This window comes from Haplochromis burtoni, unplaced genomic scaffold (genome assembly GCF_018398535.1).
Source record: "Haplochromis burtoni strain Fernald_Lab_line unplaced genomic scaffold, NCSU_Asbu1 Contig_30, whole genome shotgun sequence".
Lineage (NCBI taxonomy): Eukaryota > Metazoa > Chordata > Actinopteri > Cichliformes > Cichlidae > Haplochromis > Haplochromis burtoni.
In genome coordinates this window covers 1,532,977-1,557,229 of record NW_024582391.1, presented here as the reverse complement: position 1 = coordinate 1,557,229, position 24,253 = coordinate 1,532,977, and the positions used below count along the sequence as shown (strand labels likewise).

Sequence of the window (24,253 nt, the reverse complement as noted above, 5' to 3'; positions counted from 1 at the left end):
GTGTGCTCATTCCTGTTTGGCACAGGGGCTTCACACGGCCATGTGTTCCATCATTCAACACATGAAGGCTTTTCTTTAAACATGTTGGACGAGCTCTCATAAAGCCAACAAGCTCTGCTCTTTATGTTGTATTATGAAGACATTATAGTAGATTAAGGATGATCCAATATTGTCTAGACTCTTACATTACAGTGAAGCAGCCTAATTGTGATATAAGAGTGTGTGTGTGTGTGTGTGTGTGTGTGTGTGTGTGTGTGTGTGTGTGTGTGTGTGTGTGTGTGTGTTCTTACACCAGGCTGCACACATGCATTTGACAGTTACCCTCCTTCACTGCTGGCTGATCCGGTTTGAACTCCGTGCACTTTTGCACACTTTTCTGCCTCTACTGCACAAACCTGAACACTTTCAGTGTCCCAACTTTTTGGTGGAGACTAAAAAGCAGATACACACAAGCGACACACCTTTGGTAACAATGAAAAGCCCCCCCTCCCCCCCTCGTTTGCGCACCTCTGGACTCCCATACCCCATGCGTCGGGGGCCCCTGGGGTTCTCCGCTGTCTCTTTCCCTCTTTCCCGAAAAAAGCGCCATGTTGAGGCTTCAGTGTGGACTCGGCACGCTGCTCCGCGGAGCATTTACAGAAATCACCCCGGGGCTGAGGTGTGTGTTGCCGGGGACTTACCTTTGCGATCGCCTTTTTGTACCTCATGGCCGCTTGTTCGATAAGACTCTGGACTTTTACATTCCCATCTCCACACGGAACGACCACCCGGGTCCTCCCGAAGCACACCGTCACTTTCATTTCTTTCCTTTTTTTTCCTCCGCCGCGTTAATTCCAAAGAGGAAAAAGCCGCGTCAAAGCGACAATAACCATCCCCGGCGCTGCGTGGGAGCAGAAAACACCGAAACCCCCAGCCTGTCGACCCAAGCGGATTCGTCTTTGTGCCCTGCGTCCTCGAAGGAGAAGAGAGAAGCCCAGCATAAGATCCAGCGGCAGGGCTGGGTGGCGTCCTCCCTGTGCGGTGTTGACTCACTTACAGAAAGTTCCCAGCAGAAAAAGCCTCCCCAGCGAGAGCGCACAACTGGACAGCTGACAACCGACACTGCGTGTGCGCCCACATGTCAGAGCAGGCACGAAGAATGTTCCCAGCGCGGGCTGATCCATCTCAGTTCACTTTACATTTCCCTGCGTTCTTATCATATAATACATAAATTTGAAAAACTAAATAAAAACTTGCGCTGGCAGGTGGTTATCAGCAGAGAGTGGTGAGGACTGATAGGGTAATGGAACATTTTATCCAACAAAACCCGCATTTTTTCTGACCTATGATCACAGTGGCGAGTAATCAGTATAACTAAAATATAACTTAAAGGGGTAACTAACCCCCCTCCCCCCATGTGATTAGTAGTTATAATGCTGTGGTCTTTGAAACGATGGGGGGCAGGGCTGGATTAAGTCACTAGAGGGTAACTGGGTAAAAAATGACCTGTGGGCTCCATACAAACTCTGAAGGGGGACGGCGGGGGTCTGGAGGCCTTGGGTAGTTTTCCAGGCAAGTTTGTGTTGTTTAAGGCATGAGCCAAGGTTTATTTTGGATTCACTTTTCATGCTAGAAATATTTAAGTACATATGTTCTGACTATCCAGGCCATTCCTGTGGGTAATATCGAACTGAGATCCACGAGTGTGGGAGTCACCGCAAGCCAATGGCCTCCTGTGGGCTCAAGCTTGGAGTGCAGGCATATTGGAGTAAGCAGTGCTCGTGCATCACCGCGCTTCGATCTGATGAATGTGGTGATGGATGCTGAATTTCATTTTTAATAAATAATGCAAAATGAAAGGCAGAATGCTATCAGACAGAGTTGCATAGAACAAAGTCTCATTTGTATTTGACTAAGCTGATTGCAAAGAATATATTAATGTAATAAATTATTGACCTGCAGTGCAGGATGAGAAAAATCAGCCCAAGGCTGGATAGAAAGTATGACCCAATTCACTGATAATAGCTGCAACCTTTCTGCAGAGATCCTCTCTATCCCTGCAGCTCCTACTCTTTCTGGTCCAATGTGGTCCAAATGAGTGCACACGATGAACACGGCTGCACGAGATGCATCTGCCCCCCACCTCCTTTGTCCTAACACTGTATGATTCTGTGATTGGTGCAAGATCTAAAGTGAACTTCAGGGTTTGAAACCTGCTTTGATATGTTACTATAATAGTGTTTGTCCTTTGATGTCTCACCACACATGTCTAACGCCACTGCTGCATGCATTTTTTTTTTATATTCATCAATCCAGGGTTAGACATGTTGACATGCACTATCCATGCAATACCAATCCATTAACTGTTTCTATTCTGACTTTTTGGAGCAATGGAAACTTGTCTGACACCAGAACAGAAGCAATAACAGCTTCAGCTTCCAGTGAAGTTCATACACACTGCAAAACAGATGCAAAAAAAAACTTAAAGCGAACATACTTTGACAAGCTGGGCTCTGCCATGCGCTTCCGTTTTAACAAATGCTACAAATACTCCATCTAGTGGTGTAGAGTGGTGTACAAAAAAAAATTCAAGTACATAAAACTGGGACCAGTTTGATGAAGCAAACTGAGTTCTTTATTCAAGTGTGCATTGATAAGACTCAGATTTGTGAGTTCAGTGGTGCTAGCAAGCTAGCAACAAAAATGGGAATTCACTTAACAGCATGGATACAAAATCGCAAAGTAATTGTGCCTGCAGCCCCACATTGTTGTTGTTTAATCAATACGGCTTAATATCAACTGCATTTCTTTACATATGAAAGAAGATCAAGTTGTGCCATAATATCCACTGTGACTGTCTGCATGAGAGATTGCTGCAGGGAACATCAGTGAGCATGTCAGTTCTTCCCCTCATTAATCAAGCTCATTTGCTTACCTCAACTGCCATAGTAAGATAAGTTCAGAGGCTGGTTTGCAGTTTGTCCACTGCACATCAGGAATGCAGGAGGAAGGGGGGCAGGACACTCAGGAAAACCCAGCGCTGTCCCTGGGTTTCATATTCCTTGCTGATAATCATCACACAGAAGCAGCTGTTCCCAGCTGCCTAACTGAAAACATGATTATATACAACAATTCAGAAAGAAATGTAACACAAGCATATGTACGGAGGGTTCATAAATATGTTTCTAGCACTAAAAATAGTGTGATTAACATGATTCATGCTGCTGCTTCAATGCTCTGTGGTGCAGCAAACGTTTGGAAGGCAGTGAAGTCTAGTCATACTCAAAATCTACAGTCTGATGAATCCTGAGTCCATTTATCCCAAATACACAAACCACCACCACCACACACTTCCATTGGTTGCTGAGCCTAGAATAATCCACATTCTTCACTCACACATTTTCAGACTTGCCTTCTACAAAGGGGGCATCGTAAATAAAAGCAGGCACAAGGCGTGCTCTGACATGGTCACAGGAGCAGAGGTCATACCTGAGTCCTGACATATTCGCTCACCACCACAAGATGACATCAAACAGGCTCGCTCATGCATGTGGAATTTACTACATCCTTCCTCCACACTCACCAAAACATTCTAATATGACATGTATTCTCTATTAATAACATCGCTGTTATTGCTAAACTTGTAGAGTGGAGTAAAAGCTCAGAGGGGGAAATCACTCATCCCTGGATCTCACATGAACATTCATTTTAAATGTTCGATGTGAGAACAGAGAAGGCAACTTTTTACTTTTACACCCTACAGTTTAACACAAACATCTTTACTTTCTACTCCTTACATTTTCAAAACAGGCTCCTTACTTAAGGTTTGAAGCAAGGGATCTTTCCCAGACAATAGGAGCCTAAATGAAGGAAACCATGATACATATAAGACTGTGGACAAGCACATCAAGTTCACCAGGGAGGATATGAAAAGTGGCAGGTTAGCCTTGTTAGAGGGTGAGATTTCCATCAGCATTTAAAAGTCGCTGTGTATCGTAAACCATCGCATCCGGATCTGTATTTAAGGTCTGACTCTCATCATCCACTGGAGCACAAACGGGGTGTCGTCAGGTGCTACAACACAGAGTGAACACCATCCCCACAGGTACAGTGGCCAGGGAAGCAGAGGAACATCATATCAAGAAGAAGGCTGTGAGTAAATGTGGTTATCCCAGCTAGACATTTGTCAAAGCTGGTTTGACAACGTACTCATGGCCATTGATCAGTGGTTGTTGATAAATGGTCATGACAATTTGCATATTAATGATCAAGAAACCGAACTCACATCCCATTTTCATCAGTGGTGCTAGTTTCAGTCATTATGCAAATTTACTGTTTATAAGTTAGGGGAAAGCTTGGACGATTGAGCATGCATCAGTCCTATTGGTTTAACCATCAGCAGGGCTTATCAAACTCAAAGGGCTCACAGAGGCAAGACATATAGTAAATAACGCAATGTTCAAGGTTTAAAGTGGGCCAGAATTTTCCAGAATGGCATTTTTGTTGCAGATATCCGTAAGTTGCAGTCGCAGTATTTCACCATCAAGCTACTGCTGCAGAAGAGGAGCGAGTATAACGGGAGTAACGTTTTTTTAAGTGGCAGTTAATTTTAAATGAAACATTTCTATCAGCTTAACAAACATCAGCAACCACGCAAACTACAGTGGCAAGTCTGTTGCACAGTGTGTCTGCTAGCTAAAGGTCCAGCTGCTGTTTCGGAAAGAAGTTCACTCAGAGATGAAGAAAAAGTAAAAGACGTACGAAAGACAGGACAGGAGAAGAAAAAGAGAGGTTATATTTAAAGGTAAGAATGCTCAGTGACATCAACTGGAAAGCTAAATTTACATGTAAGTTATATGATGGGAAGTTTTTCATATTGTGAAACATTCTTCAAAACAAACTAAGGTGCTGAAAGGTTGCATCATTCAATTCCACCCTTTTACTAACTGTATACAGTCTAGTACAAAGGGAGCATAAACAGTATACTGTCAGTGTAGCGGATCGAAATCAATGAAGTTAGCTTGTGAATGGTCCACTTACATCTTGTTGAATTCAGTTGTGTAAACCCATAAACAGCAGTAAACCTCAGAGTAGCAGCACAGGTCAGCTGATCACAGCCTGTACACAAAGAAAATCTGCTGTGATTCTTTTTCTCACGCTGAGCCACTACAACAGATCTTAGGGTTCCCCTGCCTGCCAAATCCCACTTTAACCCCTGACTGTAATATTTTTCTGCTTAGGTGTGGGTGTGTGTATTTATGTATTTTTACCCAAGTATCTGTACTTCTACTTAAGTAAAGAATGTCTGTACTTAAAGTGCAGTGTAAAGCCTGAAGAACAGTGTTGTTCAAATCCCCTCTGGAACTTTTGGGTTATATGGGCATCTACTCAATGAAACTATGCAGTTAAATTTTCCTCTATACAGTTTTAAAGTTATTAGACATTGGCCTTTTGCCTCACTTGCATGTTGATGCAACTCTAATTAAAAACTAACTGCTGTTTTGATATTTATATCACACTCAGTGTTGTCTAACATCACCTAATACAAGTCCTGTTAATGTTCAGAGTGTGTTGCATGCCGAGGCATGTGTTATTTCTCCAGTAGTGGGGCTAATTACACTTTCCTTTAGTTCATTAATAGCTCAGGGCTACACTGAAACCCCATCTATGACTAATGCAGCAAAACATTTAAACAAATTAACCTCAGACTAACCATGCACGGCCCTCTTGTCCTTTGTAAGATGCAACACATATAAATAACATTTTTGCATGTTTTTTTCTTACAAAATTTGCCTTTCAGATTCACAGTGAAATGCATTCTTTAACCTGCAGCTCTGCGTGTTTCTGAAAGCTGAAATAGCCCCATCTGCAGGCTCTTAGAAATATTACATCTTTCCCCGTCAAGCCTTGTTTGGATTAAGCCTCGAGCCTTTAATTGCTGTGTTTGTGGGGTGGGCCTACGAACACTGAGAATGGTGTTAGCGTGCTAAGTGTGATTTCATGGATTATAAATGCTGCCTTTCGCTGTGTTACACTTGCGGATTTTTTATTTTTGTTTATGGGATTTTCCAGAGCCTGTCAGAGCACATTGTAACTTGATCTCTGAAATCAAATGTGTTTATTTGCACATGTTGCGCTGATCATTCAAAAGGGCCTAGTTTCTGAATGGAACATTTAAACAAGACCTACAAGTCAAACAAAAAGATGGAGGTGGCGAGTGGGAATGTTTTTTTTTGCTTTGTTTTGTAGGTAAAACACATCATTTTTTCTTCAAAGATTTAGCGCTCTCTCATGAATAACAGTGTCAAAGGAGACAATGCTTCGGCCCCGAAGGACCTGCTCTGAGATAAACACAGTTTATGGTAACAAAGTTAACGTCTGGGGCTGGGTGACTTATCATATTCATTAAATCTGAATATGTCCCTCATAAGAACTGTTTTGACCCAGTTCTTCATCTTTTTTAAGTGCAGGGTGTTGTGCCAGATTGAGCCCTCCTGCAGAGTAGCCCTGTACAGTAGACTAGCTGCTAAACCAGTCTTCAACAGACTGCTTCTTCACATCAAGAGCTAACAAAAATGCCGCTATTGTTTAAAAAAAACTCCGTATTTGTTGTTCTTGACTGTTTTTACCTGAAAAGCACTTTGAGCTGTTTATAAACGCCGTGTGCCCATTTACATGTTCACCTCTGTTTGTTGTAAACTGTTTGCCTTGCTTGCTCTTATGCAGACCAACCTCAGAGGGTAGAGAGCCCCGAGATGAAGTTATTGTTAGACATGTAACGCTGACAAGCCAAACATCGATTTCCCTTTGACTTTCCTTGCTGCTGTTGTAGTTGAATTTTCTTAGCATTTATTCATGACGTGTGAGAGTCACGATTTTGAAAAAGTTATGACCCCGACGTGATTTGAACACGCAACCTTCTGATCTGGAGTCAGACGCGCTACCGTTGCGCCACGAGGTCTTCTACACTGTCACCACTATGAAAAGCCAACTACAAAGTCCTATATGTTCGTGTGGATCATACTAGCATTTTTATTTAAAATATTATGAAATATAGGCGCAAACACCTGACTTGTGTGAACGCTTCACTCACACGCAGAACACGCGGGGCAGCTGAATAACAGGCGCGTTACAGGCGCCTCTACGGACACCGCTGCTGCTTTACTGACAAATTCCAATTTCTGTCATTAAAGCCTGCGTCAGCACCATGGACAGCTGTTACCACAGCGACCGCACCTCGCGTGCGGTAGTCGTTAAAAAAATATGGGCGTGATGAACGCGCATGCGCGAGTTACATTTAAACGATTTCGATCAACAAGACCGGTGAATTCTTTTATCAACGTATATTTTTAAGTCATTCATTCATGTGTAAGCACCTGTACCTGTATCTTCAACATAAATTTATGCCCACTTTAAATAAAAACACATCACAAGGAAACGTCGTCCGTACATTTTTTATATTCTGGCATTAATTGAATCAATTGAGGGGATTACGAATGCTATAGATCAGAAACAGTATGCAGCTGGAGTATTTCTGGATCTCAAGAAAGCATTCGACACAATCAATCATGACATATTAATTAATAAACTGGAACGGTACGGGATCAGGGGGGTTGTACTGCAATGGGTGAAAAAGTATTTAAGTGACAGGAAACAATTTGTGAAGCTGGGTGTCCATTCCTCATCATGCTTGGACATTGCTTGTGGTGTTTCACAAGGCTCTGTACTGGGTCCAAAATTATTTATTATTTATATAAATGATATTTGTAAGGCATCTGATATATTAAAATTAGTATTATTTGCAGATGACACAAATATTTTTTGTTCTGGGGGGAATCTAAAGGAGCTGCTGGATACAATTACTTCAGAAATGTGCAAAATTAAAAAATGGTTTAACAGGAACAAACTATCGCTAAATCTAAGTAAAACTAAAATTATCTTATTTGGGAATTCCCTTAGAAATGCACAAGTGCAGATTCATGTAGATGGTGTGGAAATTGAAAGAGTACTTGAACATAAGTTTCTTGGTGTGATTATAGATGATAAATTAAACTGGAAGTCTCATATAAATCATATACATAACAAAATTTCAAGAAGTGTCTCAATCTTGAGTAAAGTAAAACACATTCTGGACCACAAATCACTCCACATTCTCTATTGTTCCCTGATTGCACCGTATTTGAATTACTGTGCAGAGGTTTGGGGCAATACTTACAAATGTTCGCTATCATCAATCTTTATATTACAAAAAAGGGCCATAAGGATAATCCATAAAACTGGTTACAGAGATCATACAAATCCACTATTCTTAAAATCAAAAATTCTAAAATTCACAGATCTGGTTCATTTTCTCACAGCACAAATTATATATAAAGCAATAAATAACCTGCTTCCTGACAATATTCTAAAAATGTTTTCTAAAAGGGAACGGGGATACAATTTGAGGGGGGAATTAAATTTAAAACATCCTCGTATCCGTACAACATTAAAAAGTTTTTGCATCTCTGTGTGTGGAGTGAAGCTGTGGAACAGACTAAGTAAAGATATGAAGCAATGTCCAAGCATGGCGCAGTTTAAAAAGCGGTTTAAGGATATGGTTTTTACAGGGTACAGGGAAAGGTAGAGATTTGATAGGGTGTTCTTGTCTAATATTTTCATGTGTGTGCGGGTGCACGGGTATGTTGGTATGGGTATATATATATTTTTGTAGGTTGTGTATCCTTGAGGTGAAAATGTGTATATGTGCGTATGTGTATATTCGTATGTATGGATAGACAGAAACATATATGTATATATAAAATAAAAAAAAAATTACACATGACATATAATGTAATTGCAAGGAGGTATTTTTGTAGTCTATTGATACTAGATAGTGGAAAAGGGGTGGGATTAAATAAGCTTATGCTTCTTCCTGCTCCTTTTTGAACATGAACGTTATTTGGAGTTGTGGTTGCTCGTTTTCCTTTTGTTTTGCTTTGTTCATTTGTCTCTTTTAATTCTATTTTTTGTTGTACTTTTTCAACATGTTCAAAATAAAGATTCAATCAATCAATCAATTCCACAGGTGCGATTAATGAAAAGAATCTGTTTCAGGTTCCCAGCATTTTACATGGCAACACGTGGTTTTCTGGGCTATTGTTAATACTGCAAGTGATAACTTGCTTGTGTTCTTTTCTTTTTCCCTTTATTTAGTTAGGAAGTGAAACTCTTGAGATTAAGAATCTCTTTTGCGATTATAAACACAGAAAAGGTCTGTTCCTGTCTGTACAAGCCACCTGTCTCATATGGGAAAGCTCTGTTTCCAGCTCCTATCCTCGTGATCCTATCCTCACTTTTCATCTGATTGCCACCTTTGAACCCTTGTCAGTTCATCATATTAATGTCGAATTACTACTCGCAGCTGCTTGACACACAGATAAGAAACATGGCAGGCTTCCTTTCCAGTGTTTTAGTGATATATTGATGATCTGCATATTTCTGGCAGCTGATCCGAACAGTGTGTTTACAGTGTGTACACATTACCTGTAATGATTATATCTATCCCCCTCACTGAAATGGAAACACTACACAAACCTTTACATAAACCCATCTGTGTTTTTTATTCATTTATTTGACAAGCAGCAGGATCATGTTTGTCTTTATATTTGAAAGTAGATACAATAATCAGTATAACATTTTATTACAATGTGTTCCTAACTTTAATACATTTAACAAAGAAAAAAATAAACACACAACAACGGCAAATGTGAGAAAAGAAAGCATTTTCTTTTAAAAGTGTCTCCAATTTTTTCTTTTTTCCTTTATTTTCTGTTGTAGTTTATCAGCTCTCCGCTCTCAAACAGCTACAGGCATTCTCTTTGACGCACACGTGCGTGGCACTGGTGATGTTGTAAACAGCTTAAAAATCAGAAAGTGGGCAGGGTTCGGGAGGAGAGCCTTATGAGTGATGATGATGTGACACGATGACTTTTCTTCTTTTCAAAGATGGAGGCACCGGTTTCGCTTTATTTTGCTGCACGGGGATCGGAGCAGACAGTCCAAAACCAAATGAATGAAGGAATCCGTTTCGTGTTTTAAACCTGTTATCAGTCAGTCAGTCAGTCACAGGGGCGGGTGTTTCTGTGGCTCGACTCTTCTGCTTATGCAACGTAGCTGTACTCATCTGCCGAGGTCTGGCTTCGCTCGATGTACTGCTTGTCGATGAGCACCTCGATGCACTTCTTGATCATGCTGATACTGGGGTTGAACCTGGCTTTGGACTGATTAATGACCTGGACACATGAAGTTTCATATGTAAGCAGAAATATAGATGATCTCAAAACAGGTAACCATTTAAAAACACTTATGCTCATGCTAAATTTACTCCTCGGGCTTCCAACAGCCCTTCATTGCGAGCATCAATTCATTCAATCCAAGTAAATCCCTCTGACATTGACCTCAAAGACTTGTTGGCACGTACGTTTCTTTCTATCAACCTATTTGAGACAAAAGCTTCTGCTCACCTCCTGGATGAGGGCATTGTGCCGGAGCACCTTGCGGGCTTTCATGATTCTCACTATAGCAGCTTGTAAATACATTTTGCGGTCCTCGTCGACAGCGCTCCTCGTCTGCTCCATCTCCTAAACATGAGACAATTCAGGGGGCACGTTTTTAAATGTCAAACACACATGTATATACACTGCTCAGTTATCTTATAACAAAGCACAGAGACAGATCAAAATCTATTTGCCTGACCTGTGGTGTGTCTTTCTGCATTGACGTTGTGATCTTGAACTTTGTCCTTTTACTAGTGAAACTCATATTTAGTGAAAACGTCGACTCTGTTTCAATCTCCTCCTGTGAGAAGAGGGAAAGGATTCTGAATTTAAAACACTCTTGGTGCTTAATGGAATATTAGCTGAGCTTTGGGATCCACGTGATCCCACATGAAAGCTGACACCTTTTGTGAGTCGTGGTTGAGCATTTTGACGTCCAGCAGGGACTTTATTGTTTTCTGTAGCTCCTTCTCATTCATCTGCGTCCCATCCTGCAGCTCCTTATAGGTCACTGTTTGGCTGTTGTTGAAGGCCAGCAGCACAGCCATCTGGTAGGTGGTCACCATGGCAACGTAGGGCTTGGATAGATAGTTCATCTTTACTTCACCTGTGCAGGAAACAAATTACATTTGCATTTGTCAGTTAGCATGAGTCCAGCTCGCTGCTGGTTACTACCTTCATTCACCTCCGTGCATGCTTGTCCTGCATCCTCAACTGCTTATCTCACTAGAAGTTTGTTTCGAAGATTTCGCCGAACCATAATCATGCAACTTCTGGCATGAGACACCCATTTGCAGGTCCCATCTTAGTCTGCTCAAACTGATCTCATGGTACCACAAATGATGAAAATAAAGTCTACATGTGTTAAACGGGCTTTTTAACTGCACACTGGACAAAACCGAAACACGTCCTCAGCACAAACACAGGTCCATCAACCTTACAGTGAGCGCAGAACCAGACTTATGGGATTCAACTTTAATCTCAAAATGCTAAGAGGAGCTAAAGTTTGATGTGTAAAATTTGATGTGTAAAGTTTAATATGTTCTTCAGAGATTATTACATACCACAAACGTCTCTCAAGTGGAGAGTGATAACTTTAAAACGATTATCCATCATCTTGACCCAGAATGGGTCATGGTCTGAGAGCATATGGAACCTGTCTGAAGTGAACTCTTGTTGAATAACTGATAAATCTGTTTACTGATATCTGTATGGGTGTGTTCCTGTGACTATACAGCAATCAGGCATAACATTGTGAGCACTAATAGGTGAGGTGAGTAACACTGATTTTCTCTTCATCATGGCACCTGGGTGGGGTATATTAGGAAACAAATGAACATTTTGTCCTCAGGGTTGATGTTTTACAAGTGGTCCAAGGAATAAACAATAGTGAACCAGAGACAGAATCAAGGGTGGCCAAGGCTCATTGATGCAAGTGGTGAGCCAAGGCTGGTTGTGTGGTCCGATCCAATAGATGAGCTACTGTCGCTCAAATTATCGGTTCAAGAATGGTTTGTGGAGCACAACAACGAGTTTAAGATGTTGGCTTGGCCCAGATCTCAATCCAATCGAGCATTCGCGGGATGTGCTGGACAAACAAGTCAGATTCAATGAGGCCCCACCTCACAACTTACAGGACTTAAAGGATCTGTTGCTAACATCTTGGTGCAGGTACCACAGCACACCTTCAGGGATCTAGTAGAGTCTATGTCTCGATAGGTTAGAGCTGTTTTTGCATCAAAAAGGGGACTAAGGTGACACAATATTAGGCAGGTGAGCATAATGTTGTGCCTGATGAGCGTACACAGGATGTAACTTTACTTTATATTAACTGTCAAAATATAGGAGCCAATTCACTAAACTCTGGCTTCAAGGATTATTTGTCACCTAATGTACAATCAAATCACTGCTATGTGACAACTGTGGCTTGTTCTGCAAAGGTTAAAGGGATGTTTTCATGTAACAGTGACTCATGTTTGACGGAATCACTTTAATGGATTGAAAAAGAAAGTAAAGTTACAGATTCTGTGCACGATCCTAATGATGCATGCATCATTTTCACACATGCATGTCCCACTTCCAGGGAAACAAATCTCTGGCATACAAAAACTTATAGTTTGGTCCTTCATAACAGTACTCCCGTTTCTGTTACGCTTCCTGTTTGTGCTGAAAATGGTGCCTTGTTATACTCGCATCTTGCATAATTCTTGTGTATTTGTGTTACCTGTGCAGAGATAGTGCAGCCAGGTCAACTTTCTCCCACTGAAGTGCTGATTATAGAACAACTCAAACTGAAAAGGGAAGGTGAAAACAAGGTTAGTCCAACAATGTGCTCCTTTGATCAGCATCACTCTTTGAGTATTATGCAGCGCTCCTCACCATCTGCACGCTCTTCTCTAGTTCTTGAGGGATGGCAAATGTGGAGGAGGGGACGTGTGTGAGAGGCCAGGCTCCAGCCTGCCAAGCAAGAGCATACACCACAACATTACAGATTAAAATGTGGGGCACAGGCTAAAGTTTCATTGTGAAGCATTTGTGTTTACTGACCTGTAATACATAGATCTGGAAGCTGATTCCCAGGTCCACCACTGTCTCCTGTGTCTTGATGAAATTGTTGAACTTGTTGTTGAGGTCAGCACTCACGCTCATGTCTGTGTACATTCTGTGGAGTTTGCTGGTGAACTCATAGCCACAAGCTTGCTGCAGGGTAAGAAGTAGTATGAGCAGAGGTGCAGTAAAGAAGGTAAATGAGAAGCAAAACATACATCACAAGTCCAGCTGTGGATTTACCTTAAGTTTGTTGATCATGGCTTCTTCTGAATCCATTGACAACGATAAACCATGTATTAACCGCTTTGCTAGCATTCTAGCGTAAAACTGTAGAAAAAAAAAAGAAAAAAAAAAGAGAGACAAACTGTATATTTTGGGACAACTGAAGATATTAAAATGAACACCACTATTTTCAGCTCAAAACCAAACTTCAGGGCTGAGTTGTTATGTCAAAATGTGACAACAGTTTTTTTCTCCTTTTCTAATACGCCTTCTTGTTACCTTTTGAAAAATGTCCTTGTCATCTATGTACTTGAACACTGTGATGAAGCTGGTCAGCTTGTCCTCCACTTCATTTTCTGTCATTCCTTTAGCAGACTTTTTCAGTAGATTGTCACAGTATTTCGCCAGCTGGACAGAAACACAAGGAGGGACATGACCTGGTCAAGGCATGGGGTACAGCACTGCGTGATGCTCTGTGTGTGTGTGTCTGTGTGCGTACTCACGAGTTCAGGGGCTTTGCAGATGGACTTGGGCTCCCTGAAGTTAACCACAGACGTCAAAGCCTGAGAAAGAGACATCAAATAAACACTGGCTGTCAAATGACTTGAATTGTGAGAGAAATGAAAATAAACACACACTTGTACATTCAATAAGACCGTGAGGAGTTTGATACCTTATCGAGGGCACTCATGAAGTGCTGATCTCCATTTAGAACTGTGTTAATGAGCTGAACAAATTTACTGTGAACTTCTAGCACTGACTCCACAAACAGGGTTGGCATCTAGGGAGGGGTAGCAGGAGAAAGACAAAGCAGTATAAGTAACAGACATTTTTAACGATAGAGAAAAAACAAACAAAAAATGCTAAAAACAATGGACAGCTAAAAATGTAAACGTAATTAAATTATTTGAGGGAAAAAGTGGGATCATGTATGTCAACTTATCAAATTATCATCATTTGCAATAATATTGATACCAACAGTGCCATCTTAGCCTCTTCCAGCACAACTTCACACAGCACTGCTACAGTCAGGCACAGATCCTCCGCTCACTAACAGCTAAAGTAGTTAAAATTCAAAAAACACTGATCGACAGTTCCAGAGGTCTGTAAAGCTCCTGTTTCGACAACACTGAATTAGTTAACAGTTAGTTAAATAGTTAGCACAAATGTTAACTTGGCCAGCTCACATGTTAAAATTAGCCATTTAACTATTACTAATTACTTGACAGTCACGTTAGCCACTTGTTATCATTTACGTAGAAACAAATAGACCACAGTTAGATACAAGATAAATAATTATTGCAGGTTGAAGGGGTCAAAGATTGAATATTGAGCTGTGACAGAAAGGATTATAGACACATGAAGAACCAGGCGGGTTGCTGGCTGTGCAGAGCAGCGGGGCAACTGTAGCTGAACTGAGCAGAGAGCCCAGAGTGTGGAGAACTAATCCGAGCAAATAAAGAGAGAAACCGGAGCAGGGCAGCCAAATCGGATGGTTTCAGTGCTAAAGAGCAGAGCTGAGGATGTAAAGAGCTGTGGACTGAGGTGGAGCAGTGTGAACAGAGAACTTACAGTCAGATACTGACAAGATGACCAACTTGAACTTTTCTACTTTCACAATAATTTATTAAAATGTGTTTCTTATGTTTTTGTAGCCAGCTTTAAAATTCTTCGTTGTTTTATCATAACAAAGATCACACTTTATTCAAAGCTCACTTTTACAGAATGTTCAAACTGCTACTGGTATGGAGATTGAAATCCTAGTATTGTAAAACACTTATTCCATCGTACATATTAGTGACAATCTGGTTACTAACAAGTCAGATATACAATTTAACTGAACTTTAAGGCGACGAGCTTACTGTACTTTAAACCAAAGCATTTTTAAGCATGCAGTTTCTCATTGGAATGTCTTAGCTAATTACAGCGCTTCAGCTTTCATTTGCATAACACGCTTCAACCTCAGCATGTGTAGTTTTCAGTTTGAGGGTTTTAGTTTTGTTTATATACTTGATTCTTTACCTCATAAATAATGCAACAGTCCTTGGTGATCTGGTAATTTGCCATTGGTTAAGGTAGCACAATTCCTAAAGAAACATCTAAAGGTACATCCACAGAGGAAGAGATGGTTGACCACTACCAGGTATTCCAGACTAGTTTTCCTCTGATGCACTTTTCAATTTTTTTTTTTATATGTCAATCAACTCCCTCTTTGCTGTCATTGGCAATTGCTTAGGTGTGTTGTATGTACAAGTAGAGACAGGCATACGAATGTAGACAGGTGTAATACTGACATTTTCCTGAGAGAGGTTACTGGTTCCTCGGATACCCTCATTGTGGATATGGACTTGCAACTCCTGGATCATATGCGGCAACCCATTAGACACGGCCCGTAACAGGGTGTACATGTTGGCCATGTCTGGACAAAATGACACAACGTTTCACATTACACAGATTTTCACGTTAGAAGTGCGTACTTTGTGAGAGTGTATATAATTAATTTGGTGATAAACACTGTCTTCGAGCCATAAAACAAAACAAACAAAAAAAACCACAACCGGACGAACCATCTTTCTTCTCCTGCCGAATGATGTTCTGGCACTCCCCGTGTAGGAACTGCAGATGATCTGCCACCATCCTCTGCTGGCATTCATGGATGACTTTGGCGTAGGAGCTGGGGTGCAGGTACTTCCGACATCTCACTTCTTCATCTTTCAACCGTGCTAACACCTGCCACAAAAGAAAGATGTGATCAAAAGGGCAGGTAGCTTTGTTTCAAATCAAATACAGAAGAAATCATTTGTAGGTCCATGATTATCAGCACTTTAAAAAAGGAGATGGGTTTTATACCTGTACACCGTTGTATTTTACAGGAAAAAATAAACATACACCTATACACTTAATGGCAAATCAAACATCTTAATCTGAAACACTGCGCCACTCCTTAAAAGACGTTATAAAGCTCTTTCAGGAAACACGTAGCCGATAACAAAGAAGGACAAACAACACTTTTTCCTACACATAGTTGTAAACTGGGTCAGATAAGGAAGCACAAGAACACTATAGTACTATAGAGTCTGCTGCTGCTCTTTCGCAGTCATATCATATATTGATCTATCAAATGGGAATGCTTGACCTTGATGATGACCCTGTTTACAGGCTCAAGGGACAAACGTACAGCATAAATGTGATTACTGCAGTGACTAAGTGACAGAGAAATGGTGTCATGGTAGCAGACATGGCCCAGGAAATCCTGTTATCAGCTTTAGCGATTTAATGATATAGCTAATATTCACATTAAAACTCTTATGTCACCAGACTGACAGGAACTGATGAGTTGATATGAATAACCTGTGGATGGTGGTGCACACACATACACGCAATCATTCACAGAAAGATGCAGTGATAGTCATTAGAAATCCAAGAGTGACTAAAACCAAACCAACTGAGCTTAATTTTGACTTCTTAAACACAAGAAAGCTCAACAATATCAAGACGTTTAAAGCGATGCTCAACTACAGGAGCTTGTTCGCTCATGTTCATCTGGAACACATCCAGCGTTCACATACTTTTACTATCTGTTGTCCATCTTAGCTTACCTTCTCCATATACTGTGAACAGTTGGATTCCTGCAGTAGATTGGAGGCTTCCTGTTTGTAATACTCTCCTGTTTTGGTCAGAAATGGCCCTTCAAAGATTTCCTGATAAAACTGCAGCATAGGAAGAGAACGTGGCATGCACAGGAGTTATCGTTTAATATGTATACACTGGTCTATGTAAAAGGCTGCTTCGTACTCCATGAAACACAAAACTAGTGCTATTCATGGCTGTGAAAGTTGGCTACATTGTTCGTATGGCGCAGAAAATATGAATCCTAAAAAAAACCCCCACAAAAACAAACAAACAAAAAAATCCCAAAACAAAACTGTAGGAATTGGATGGCTGAGCTGTTATTTGTTGCCTCACCTTTAGTGGAAACTTCTTCTTGTACTGTTCAACATGAACAAAGGAGTTGATGACCCCATGGATTACTTTCTGGTTGGGATTCTCACCGCAACGATCACTGTCAGAGAAGGGGAAGTTTTTTTGAAATGTTTAACTAAATTGCCTTGAGCTGAAATGATTAGCAGATCTCATTTTTTTCCCTTAGCATATGGTAACTAGTTCATAAAGATCATGGATCCAGACTAAGGATGCCAATCCAGTACTTGAGTTTTTTTCTTTTCTTAGTGAGGTAGAGTTGCTCGTTTCAGTTTAGTTTATACTATTATTGAAATGTTTAGTGTCCATGTTAGTTTTAGTCATCTGTTTAATCGTTAAAACATGGAGGGTATTTTTAAGGGGAAAGACTTATGAAACACGGAACAAGTATTACAACACTAACAAAACTATGTGAAAGCAACTGACTCATGCAGCCGTGGCCAGAAGTTTACCTACACTCACCATGAGCATGAATGTCATGGCAATTTGGGGCTTTTAATGATTTCTTCGAAGAGTTCATCTTCCAGGATGGAATGACTGTACATCTTTAGTTAATGACTTTCAAAACTAAGAGTTGCACAAGTTTGGATTAATTTGGGATTTTCTCTAATTCACACATGGTGGAAAATATCCACACATTCACTTAAATCTTTCATTTAATGGTGCTGTGCTTTCTAGTTAGCGATTGAGTACAATTGACTAGAACGTGCCGTTTTTCCTTCTTTCTTTCTCAGACTGCTGGTTTATTTTTGGTTCCTCGGGTATTTAAAAGTAGAATGGGAGGCAGAGTCTTCCCTCTTCTGTGGAACCAGCTCCCAGTTTGAATTCGGGAGACAGACACTCCCTTTGCTTTTAAAATTAAACTTAAAACTTTCCGTTTTGATAATGCTTACAGTTAGGGCTGGATAAGGTGACCCTGAACCCTTAGATGCATGAGGCTTCCCATGATGCACTGCATTTCTTCTTCACTCAACTCTTTTCATTTCCATGTGTTTATGCACCACTCTGCCTGTCTTTTGTCCCATCTCCCTCCCTTTACCCCCAACTAGTCATGGCAGATGGCTGCCCCTCCCTGAGCCTGGTTCTGTCTTAAGTTTCTTCCAGTTAAAAGGGAGTTTCTCCATTTCCCACTGTTGAGGGTTTTCACTGTATTATTGTAGATCTTTACCTTACAACATAAAGGGCACTGAGGCACCAGAGGAATATAATTGAACTGATATGAAATAAAAAGCCGGGACTGTGCCAGGAAACAAACAAACTGAAATGAACTGCCAAAGAGAGTGATCAGAATCCAGCCAGAATCATGTCAGAAGCTTGGTAATGTTGCTGACAGCTACCAAAAGCATCTGGCTGAAGTGCAACTTGCTGAGGGACATTTACCTAATATTAGTGCAGGTGTGTGTATTTCAGCCTGCAGGTATATTTTGGAGAAAATCCTAAATAAAATCAAACTAGTGCACCCAGTTCTTATTGGTTTTATAAGTCAGTAAACATGTATGCCTTACAATGCTTCAATAAAAGACTGTCATTAAAGATCCGCACTTAAATCTTCTCAGGCATATTGTGCTGACACATTTTACAAACTTCCCCAAAAGACAGTTACTCTATATAGGGACTGGAAGACAGCCACTACAGTAACTGAACTCAAGGCCAAATGATGGAATAGATGACAGCAAAAATATTTACAACAGACTGTTTTTGGCAAAAAAAGGAAAAGAAAAGAAATTTTTAGAAAAGAAATTAGAATAAACATACTTTTTGATTTCATTTAGCAACATCCGGATGAGGACAGCCTGAAGAGGCTCGATCATTAGCTTCCTCCACATATCTAATGCCAACTGCAAAGAAAAACAAAAAGACAGCATATTAGTTCTGCTTCAGCACAGACAAATCCTACATCTAGAAGGGTAGTGAAAGGAGAAATGTAGGCCTATGCAACAGAACACTGATACTGAATCCTGCCAATCTGTCCATTATAAGCACTCCCCTTATCTCCATCTAATATAATCCCAGCGCCCATTGAAAAATAGATGTGCAGCAAAGGTTTTTATGCCAATGCTTAGTACCTCTCCGATCTCCATAAGCGGCTCATTCATGTCCACTCCCCCGTAGCCATACTGCAGGTCAGCTTCTGTTAGTTTGTTCTTCTTGATGAACTGAGTGTTGAGGTACCTGAACAATGTGGGGAGATATTCAAGATGTTTGAAGCATCGCAAAGATTGGAAGGAGGAATAAACACAGGCCTCATGTTTTCTGAAGAAACACTGAAATGCTGCTGACAAATGCATCCTGTTTTCATTCACTCATAGACGCTGTGTGTTACTGGTATTGTTTGGTTAACCTCTTGGTTGCTCACTCTGTGGTTATTTATCTCAAAATTAATGAGTGAAACACATCCAGACAGTAATCAATGCTCCCATTATATTTTGTAAAAGCTTTTTTTAGTCTAGTTGCACTTTCATTATTTATTATTTACGAAAATAATGACAAGAAAATGATTTTAAAAAGGTTATCAACACTAGTCAAACACATTAATAATGCTTGGTGGTCTCACATAACAGGATATGCTCAGAAAGATTTGTTTATCTTTGGATCTGTTAACCAACATTCACAGTGATGAAGTTTAAGAAATCCAGATGCAGATCCTCTGGCAGTGTCCACTGCCCTTTACATTTCAGACACAGAAGCTGAGCTTCATTTACTTGTTCAGCCAATTTGCTCTGACTGAAAAACACAAAAAAAAAACAAAGAAAAGAACTGAAAAACTGTAGATTAAGTAATTAAACTACAATCAAAGCAGCAATAGTACTTTGTGTAGTCAAAAGTTTTTGAATTTTTCCACAATTTGTTCAAAATTGTTTTGGGGGAATGTTAAAATATTAACAAAGCGTTGGTCTTTTTAATGTGCCTATTCACATTTTCATTACCCAACTGTGTCATCTACTCTTACTGGTAGCAGTTTATAACAGATACATTTGAGTACTGAGCAAAAATGAGTTTGCCCTTGTGTTCTGTAATGTCTATGAGAAGAACAAGATAACAGTAAATGAGTCAGTAATAGTCCAGAGTTAACACTTACATCAGTGGAAAAGTTTTATTTATTTACCAAGTAGTACCAAACACTGCTACAAGGACGTCTCAGTTTGTAGTACAACTAATTTTTATGACAGATAATCAAATTCTGAATGCATTTGCTATTAGGGAGGATTCATATGTATACGCTGCTTCAAGGAAATTACTCACCATAATGTTCATTTATTATTAATTTTGATGTAAATCGATAAGCTGGACAAGCAGCTACAACACTCTTTCATTACTCAAAATGATTTGACTAGCTGGCCACAAGCACTTGAAGTGCTGAACTTTTCTTAACGTTGCAGCACTAGTGAAGCCACAAGTCAGTCAGGAAGCTGAATGGGAGGAAGGAGGATTGTAGCCTGAGTTGCGTAGAAATGAATGAATCCTTAGTATTTGACAAACAAAGCAAAAACTGAGTTAGCACAGCAGGACAACTTCCAGACAAACTGACAACTGCTTTCAAGCTCTAATCCATGATGGCTAATTTAGTTCACCTTAAATAGCGCACAGCTATTATATTATATTTCACAGCTGTGCAGCCTGCCTGTGACATTCAGCTTGATTTCTCTCATTCACTCTGACTGTAAGTCAACCTGCCAATATACCAGCTAGTGTTGAGTACCAGTAACTGCTGGAGAGCAGAACTGTAGAAATAAAATAGTCATTATTGCTGTTGTTGTTCTTTTTTTATATATATTTTGGGGCATGTTTTGTTCCTTTGATTATAACAGAATAGTTGAGAATTGCCAGGAAAGCTGAGAAAGAGAGAGAGGATGAGAAGACGCACAGCAAATGGCCCGAGGTGGATTTGAACCCAGAACTCTGCAGCAGTCTTACAGCTCATCAGTCGCCTGCTCAATCCAGCAAGCTAAACTTACAAGTTAACAAAGTCTGTTCTGATTCAGTCCAAACTGAACGCAACTACACATGTATTTCACAAATTGATGTGTTAAGAATAATAAGCATCTCTCTTCGATGCTAACAACTGAAGAAATTCACTACTAAAGCCAAGCGCCTTACTTTCTTCTCTCTTGCTTGGACCGACATAAATTACAAAAGCATATGTATGCACAGGGAGTCTGGTGGGTAGCACGCATAAAAATAGATCTAAGAGCTCTACAAGGGAATATTGATTTAGAGTGAATAAAGACACACCGAAAGCCTCTTGGCACCTCACACAACGACATTCAAAGTAATATTTTAAGGGACAAACTAAAGGCAGGAATACTGAGCCTTGTAAAGGAACAGAATTAGTACACTTTGCATTAAGGAATGCTAAACAAACAAGTGGACTTGACAAACACAGAAGCCTGGGTGAACTCATGCCTTCAGTTAAAAGTGAATGTGAAACACCGACTACAGACATGTTTATGGTTTGAATCAGGCAACCTCAAACAACAGAGGCTATACAAACATTTTGTTCATAGATAAAAAGAAAAAAAGGCTGGAGTAAATTGTGTAAATCAACTCTGTGACTCACTGATATCAAATTGAAACTGAAATTACAGACACACAAAAAAGCAGAAATGTTACCTGTACAAGCAGTCCATGTAGTCGGCTCCTTTACTGTACTCATCCCAGTATCTGTGGTACATCACTAAAACCTTCTCCTCTGATTCCAGAACTTTCTGAAATACACACATAAGCGTGGCAGCTTTAGAGGAAATGCGATGTGATAAGCAAAGAAAAAGCACAGAAGAACTTTTGCTTACCTTGTACAACTGACGAACATGGTTCTCAAGAAAGATTTTGGTCTCTGTGTATAACTTTTCACCTAAAGGCTCTGGGTATGCAACACACAGGGCATAGATGTCACTGGTGACAATGTTCAGGAAGAATGTGAGGGATGTAAATATACACACATTTGCTATTAAAAATGAATAAACACAAATGTATTTTACAATGACAACAATGCTTTGGCAAATCTGTATTTACACTCAAACCCAGTGCTGAAACTTAAAAAAAAATCTCATGTTGCAGGCTAAATCGGTTAAACATGAAGCGAGCTGGTAAAGTCTCAGATTAGTCTCAGATTTAGCCAATCTTATATTTAGCACAACTCTGTTGCTTGTGAAGCTCGCACACAAGAATTTCACTCACATGTACTGTATCAGTGTACCTGCACATGTGATGTGACAGTAAAATTGATTTGATTTGAATTGATTTGATAAAGGATACGAGAACCTATCATTCCATGTGGCTCTTTCCACATAGTCGAGCATCACCACAGCCTTGATTGTTGTCAGTAACTTGTTCCATGTCTCGTCAAAATTTACCATCCGTGGCTTTAAGGACATTGTACAGTTTCTCTTTTAGCCTAAGAGAACGACAGAAAAAAGCACATGAAAAGAGGAGTGTGCAAAGAGATTTTAAAAAGGAAGAAATAAGGGGCTTAGTTCCTGGCTTTCGTTTCTTCATTAATGATGCAACTGTGTAGTTTGCTTTATATATGACAGTAACAGTCAACTCAGCCTCAGTAGCAATGGCAACATAAAAGAAATCATGGCAAGGTGTATTCTCTCGACTGTTTATTTTTACTTTCACATGAACCATAATACAAATACGAAAACAGCATTACTCTTAGGGCAAAATTTATATGTAGACAAACAGAAATGAGTGTAACACCATCAGCCTGCTCAGATCAGTTTGGCAGCAACAGATGAAATCAACAGAATAGACAAGTTCACTGTGTCATTATTAGCGGTCAAACTTGGTACGCACTGGTGTCAGCATCACGTAGCAGACATCCTTAAGCACGTTACCTAGCAATATTAGTACCAGCTTCTAGGGTGTGCGCCGGTACCATCACAGATTACATGACCAGAAGGTGAAACTGGGCCCAGTGTTATTTCTTGTCATTCATATCACTTAATTTCACGTCACAGAAAACACTGCTACATCATCAGCCACTTCACATTTACAGATGTCCGACATACAAAACGAAGCATTATTAATAAACATTCCTCTCGTAGTCGCGCTTAACGTAGCTAAGTTAAGGTTACTAGCTAGCGGAATGCCAATCCCAAAATAGGATGGCGAGCTAAAAGGCTAACTAGCTTCTAGCAAGCTAACTTCTTCCTGCTCAAGTCCGCACAGTTTTGGTGAATCAGCTAGCAGTCGGCTAGCAGCAAGCTAACAGTAGCTCAGCTATCGCTAGCAAAACTGTCATCTTCTTCACAATTTTCCCACATTTACACTGACAGCTCGGCAGAACACGGTGCTGCTGTTAAACAAAACAGTTCACTAAGGTCGAGCGAGGACTCCTGGATAGTACTTACCTCTGTACAGTAATTACTTGTTATAAAACTCCGATTTCTCCGCTGTCACAGGCTTGATTTGTCTCACTTACAGGTCTTCCCTACCTCTTGGATTATACCATTTTGTTAGATGCCGATGTATTATCAAGATGGGTAATAGTCATAAAATATACTGTTACCATTCCCTGCGGTTACTTGTATTGAATAATAGTTTAATATTTTAAATAATTTATTCCAAATCTGTTTGTAATAAAAATAAACCCCTTAAATCAACATCACGAGAACACCCATTTAAAATGGTATCGCCCAAACTACGGCGACTGCTTAGGGATTGACCATCAAAAATGTCATATTCTTCATATTCTCTGGGTTATCATCGGAAATGTTTTGGTATTAGAAAACGTGTTTTTTTGTTTGTTTGTTTGTTTGTTTACCTTAGGTCTCACAAATATGCAGCATCTTTACCAGGCAGCTCAAGAGCCAAGCTCCAATTTCCCTCGAGATGAATAAAGTATGATCAATCAATCAATTCTCACAGTAAAAGCCGACACAAACCTGATAATTGTGGAAGAAAATTAATCAAATAAAACTTGTAAACTGTTTGAAAATGGCGTTCTCTTGCACTTGATAGGTTTACGATACTAACAGCTC

The 24,253-nt window shown here is 40.1% G+C and overlaps 1 protein-coding gene and 1 non-coding gene across 3 annotated transcripts; both read right to left on the bottom strand.

Moving 5' to 3' along the window:
• Window positions 1–6,868: 6,868 nt before the first annotated feature.
• On the bottom strand, window positions 6,869–6,940 carry trnaw-cca. Its single transcript has one exon. It is a non-coding gene; the product is annotated as a tRNA-Trp (tRNA).
• A 2,631-nt stretch (window positions 6,941–9,571) lies between these two features.
• On the bottom strand, window positions 9,572–24,205 carry cul2 (cullin 2). Of its 2 annotated transcripts, none has more exons than XM_005918437.3 (21): window positions 24,037–24,205; window positions 22,524–22,662; window positions 22,058–22,160; window positions 21,879–21,973; window positions 19,334–19,439; window positions 19,023–19,105; window positions 17,253–17,349; window positions 16,886–16,996; window positions 15,854–16,016; window positions 15,581–15,705; window positions 13,960–14,067; window positions 13,790–13,849; window positions 13,566–13,694; window positions 13,305–13,391; window positions 13,062–13,214; window positions 12,894–12,971; window positions 12,739–12,805; window positions 10,919–11,121; window positions 10,714–10,815; window positions 10,482–10,598; window positions 9,572–10,250 (listed from the first exon to the last, which is right to left on the bottom strand). In XM_005918437.3, exons 2-21 carry the CDS (start codon window positions 22,640–22,642, stop codon window positions 10,119–10,121), a joined length of 2,238 nt encoding a protein of 745 aa, XP_005918499.1. In that variant the 5' UTR covers window positions 22,643–22,662; window positions 24,037–24,205; the 3' UTR covers window positions 9,572–10,118. The 2 variants fall into 2 exon arrangements, with proteins under 2 accessions (XP_005918499.1, XP_005918500.1); XM_005918438.3 differs by lacking the exon at window positions 24,037–24,205 and adding an exon at window positions 23,624–23,740.
• Between the last annotated feature and the right edge of the window lie 48 nt (window positions 24,206–24,253).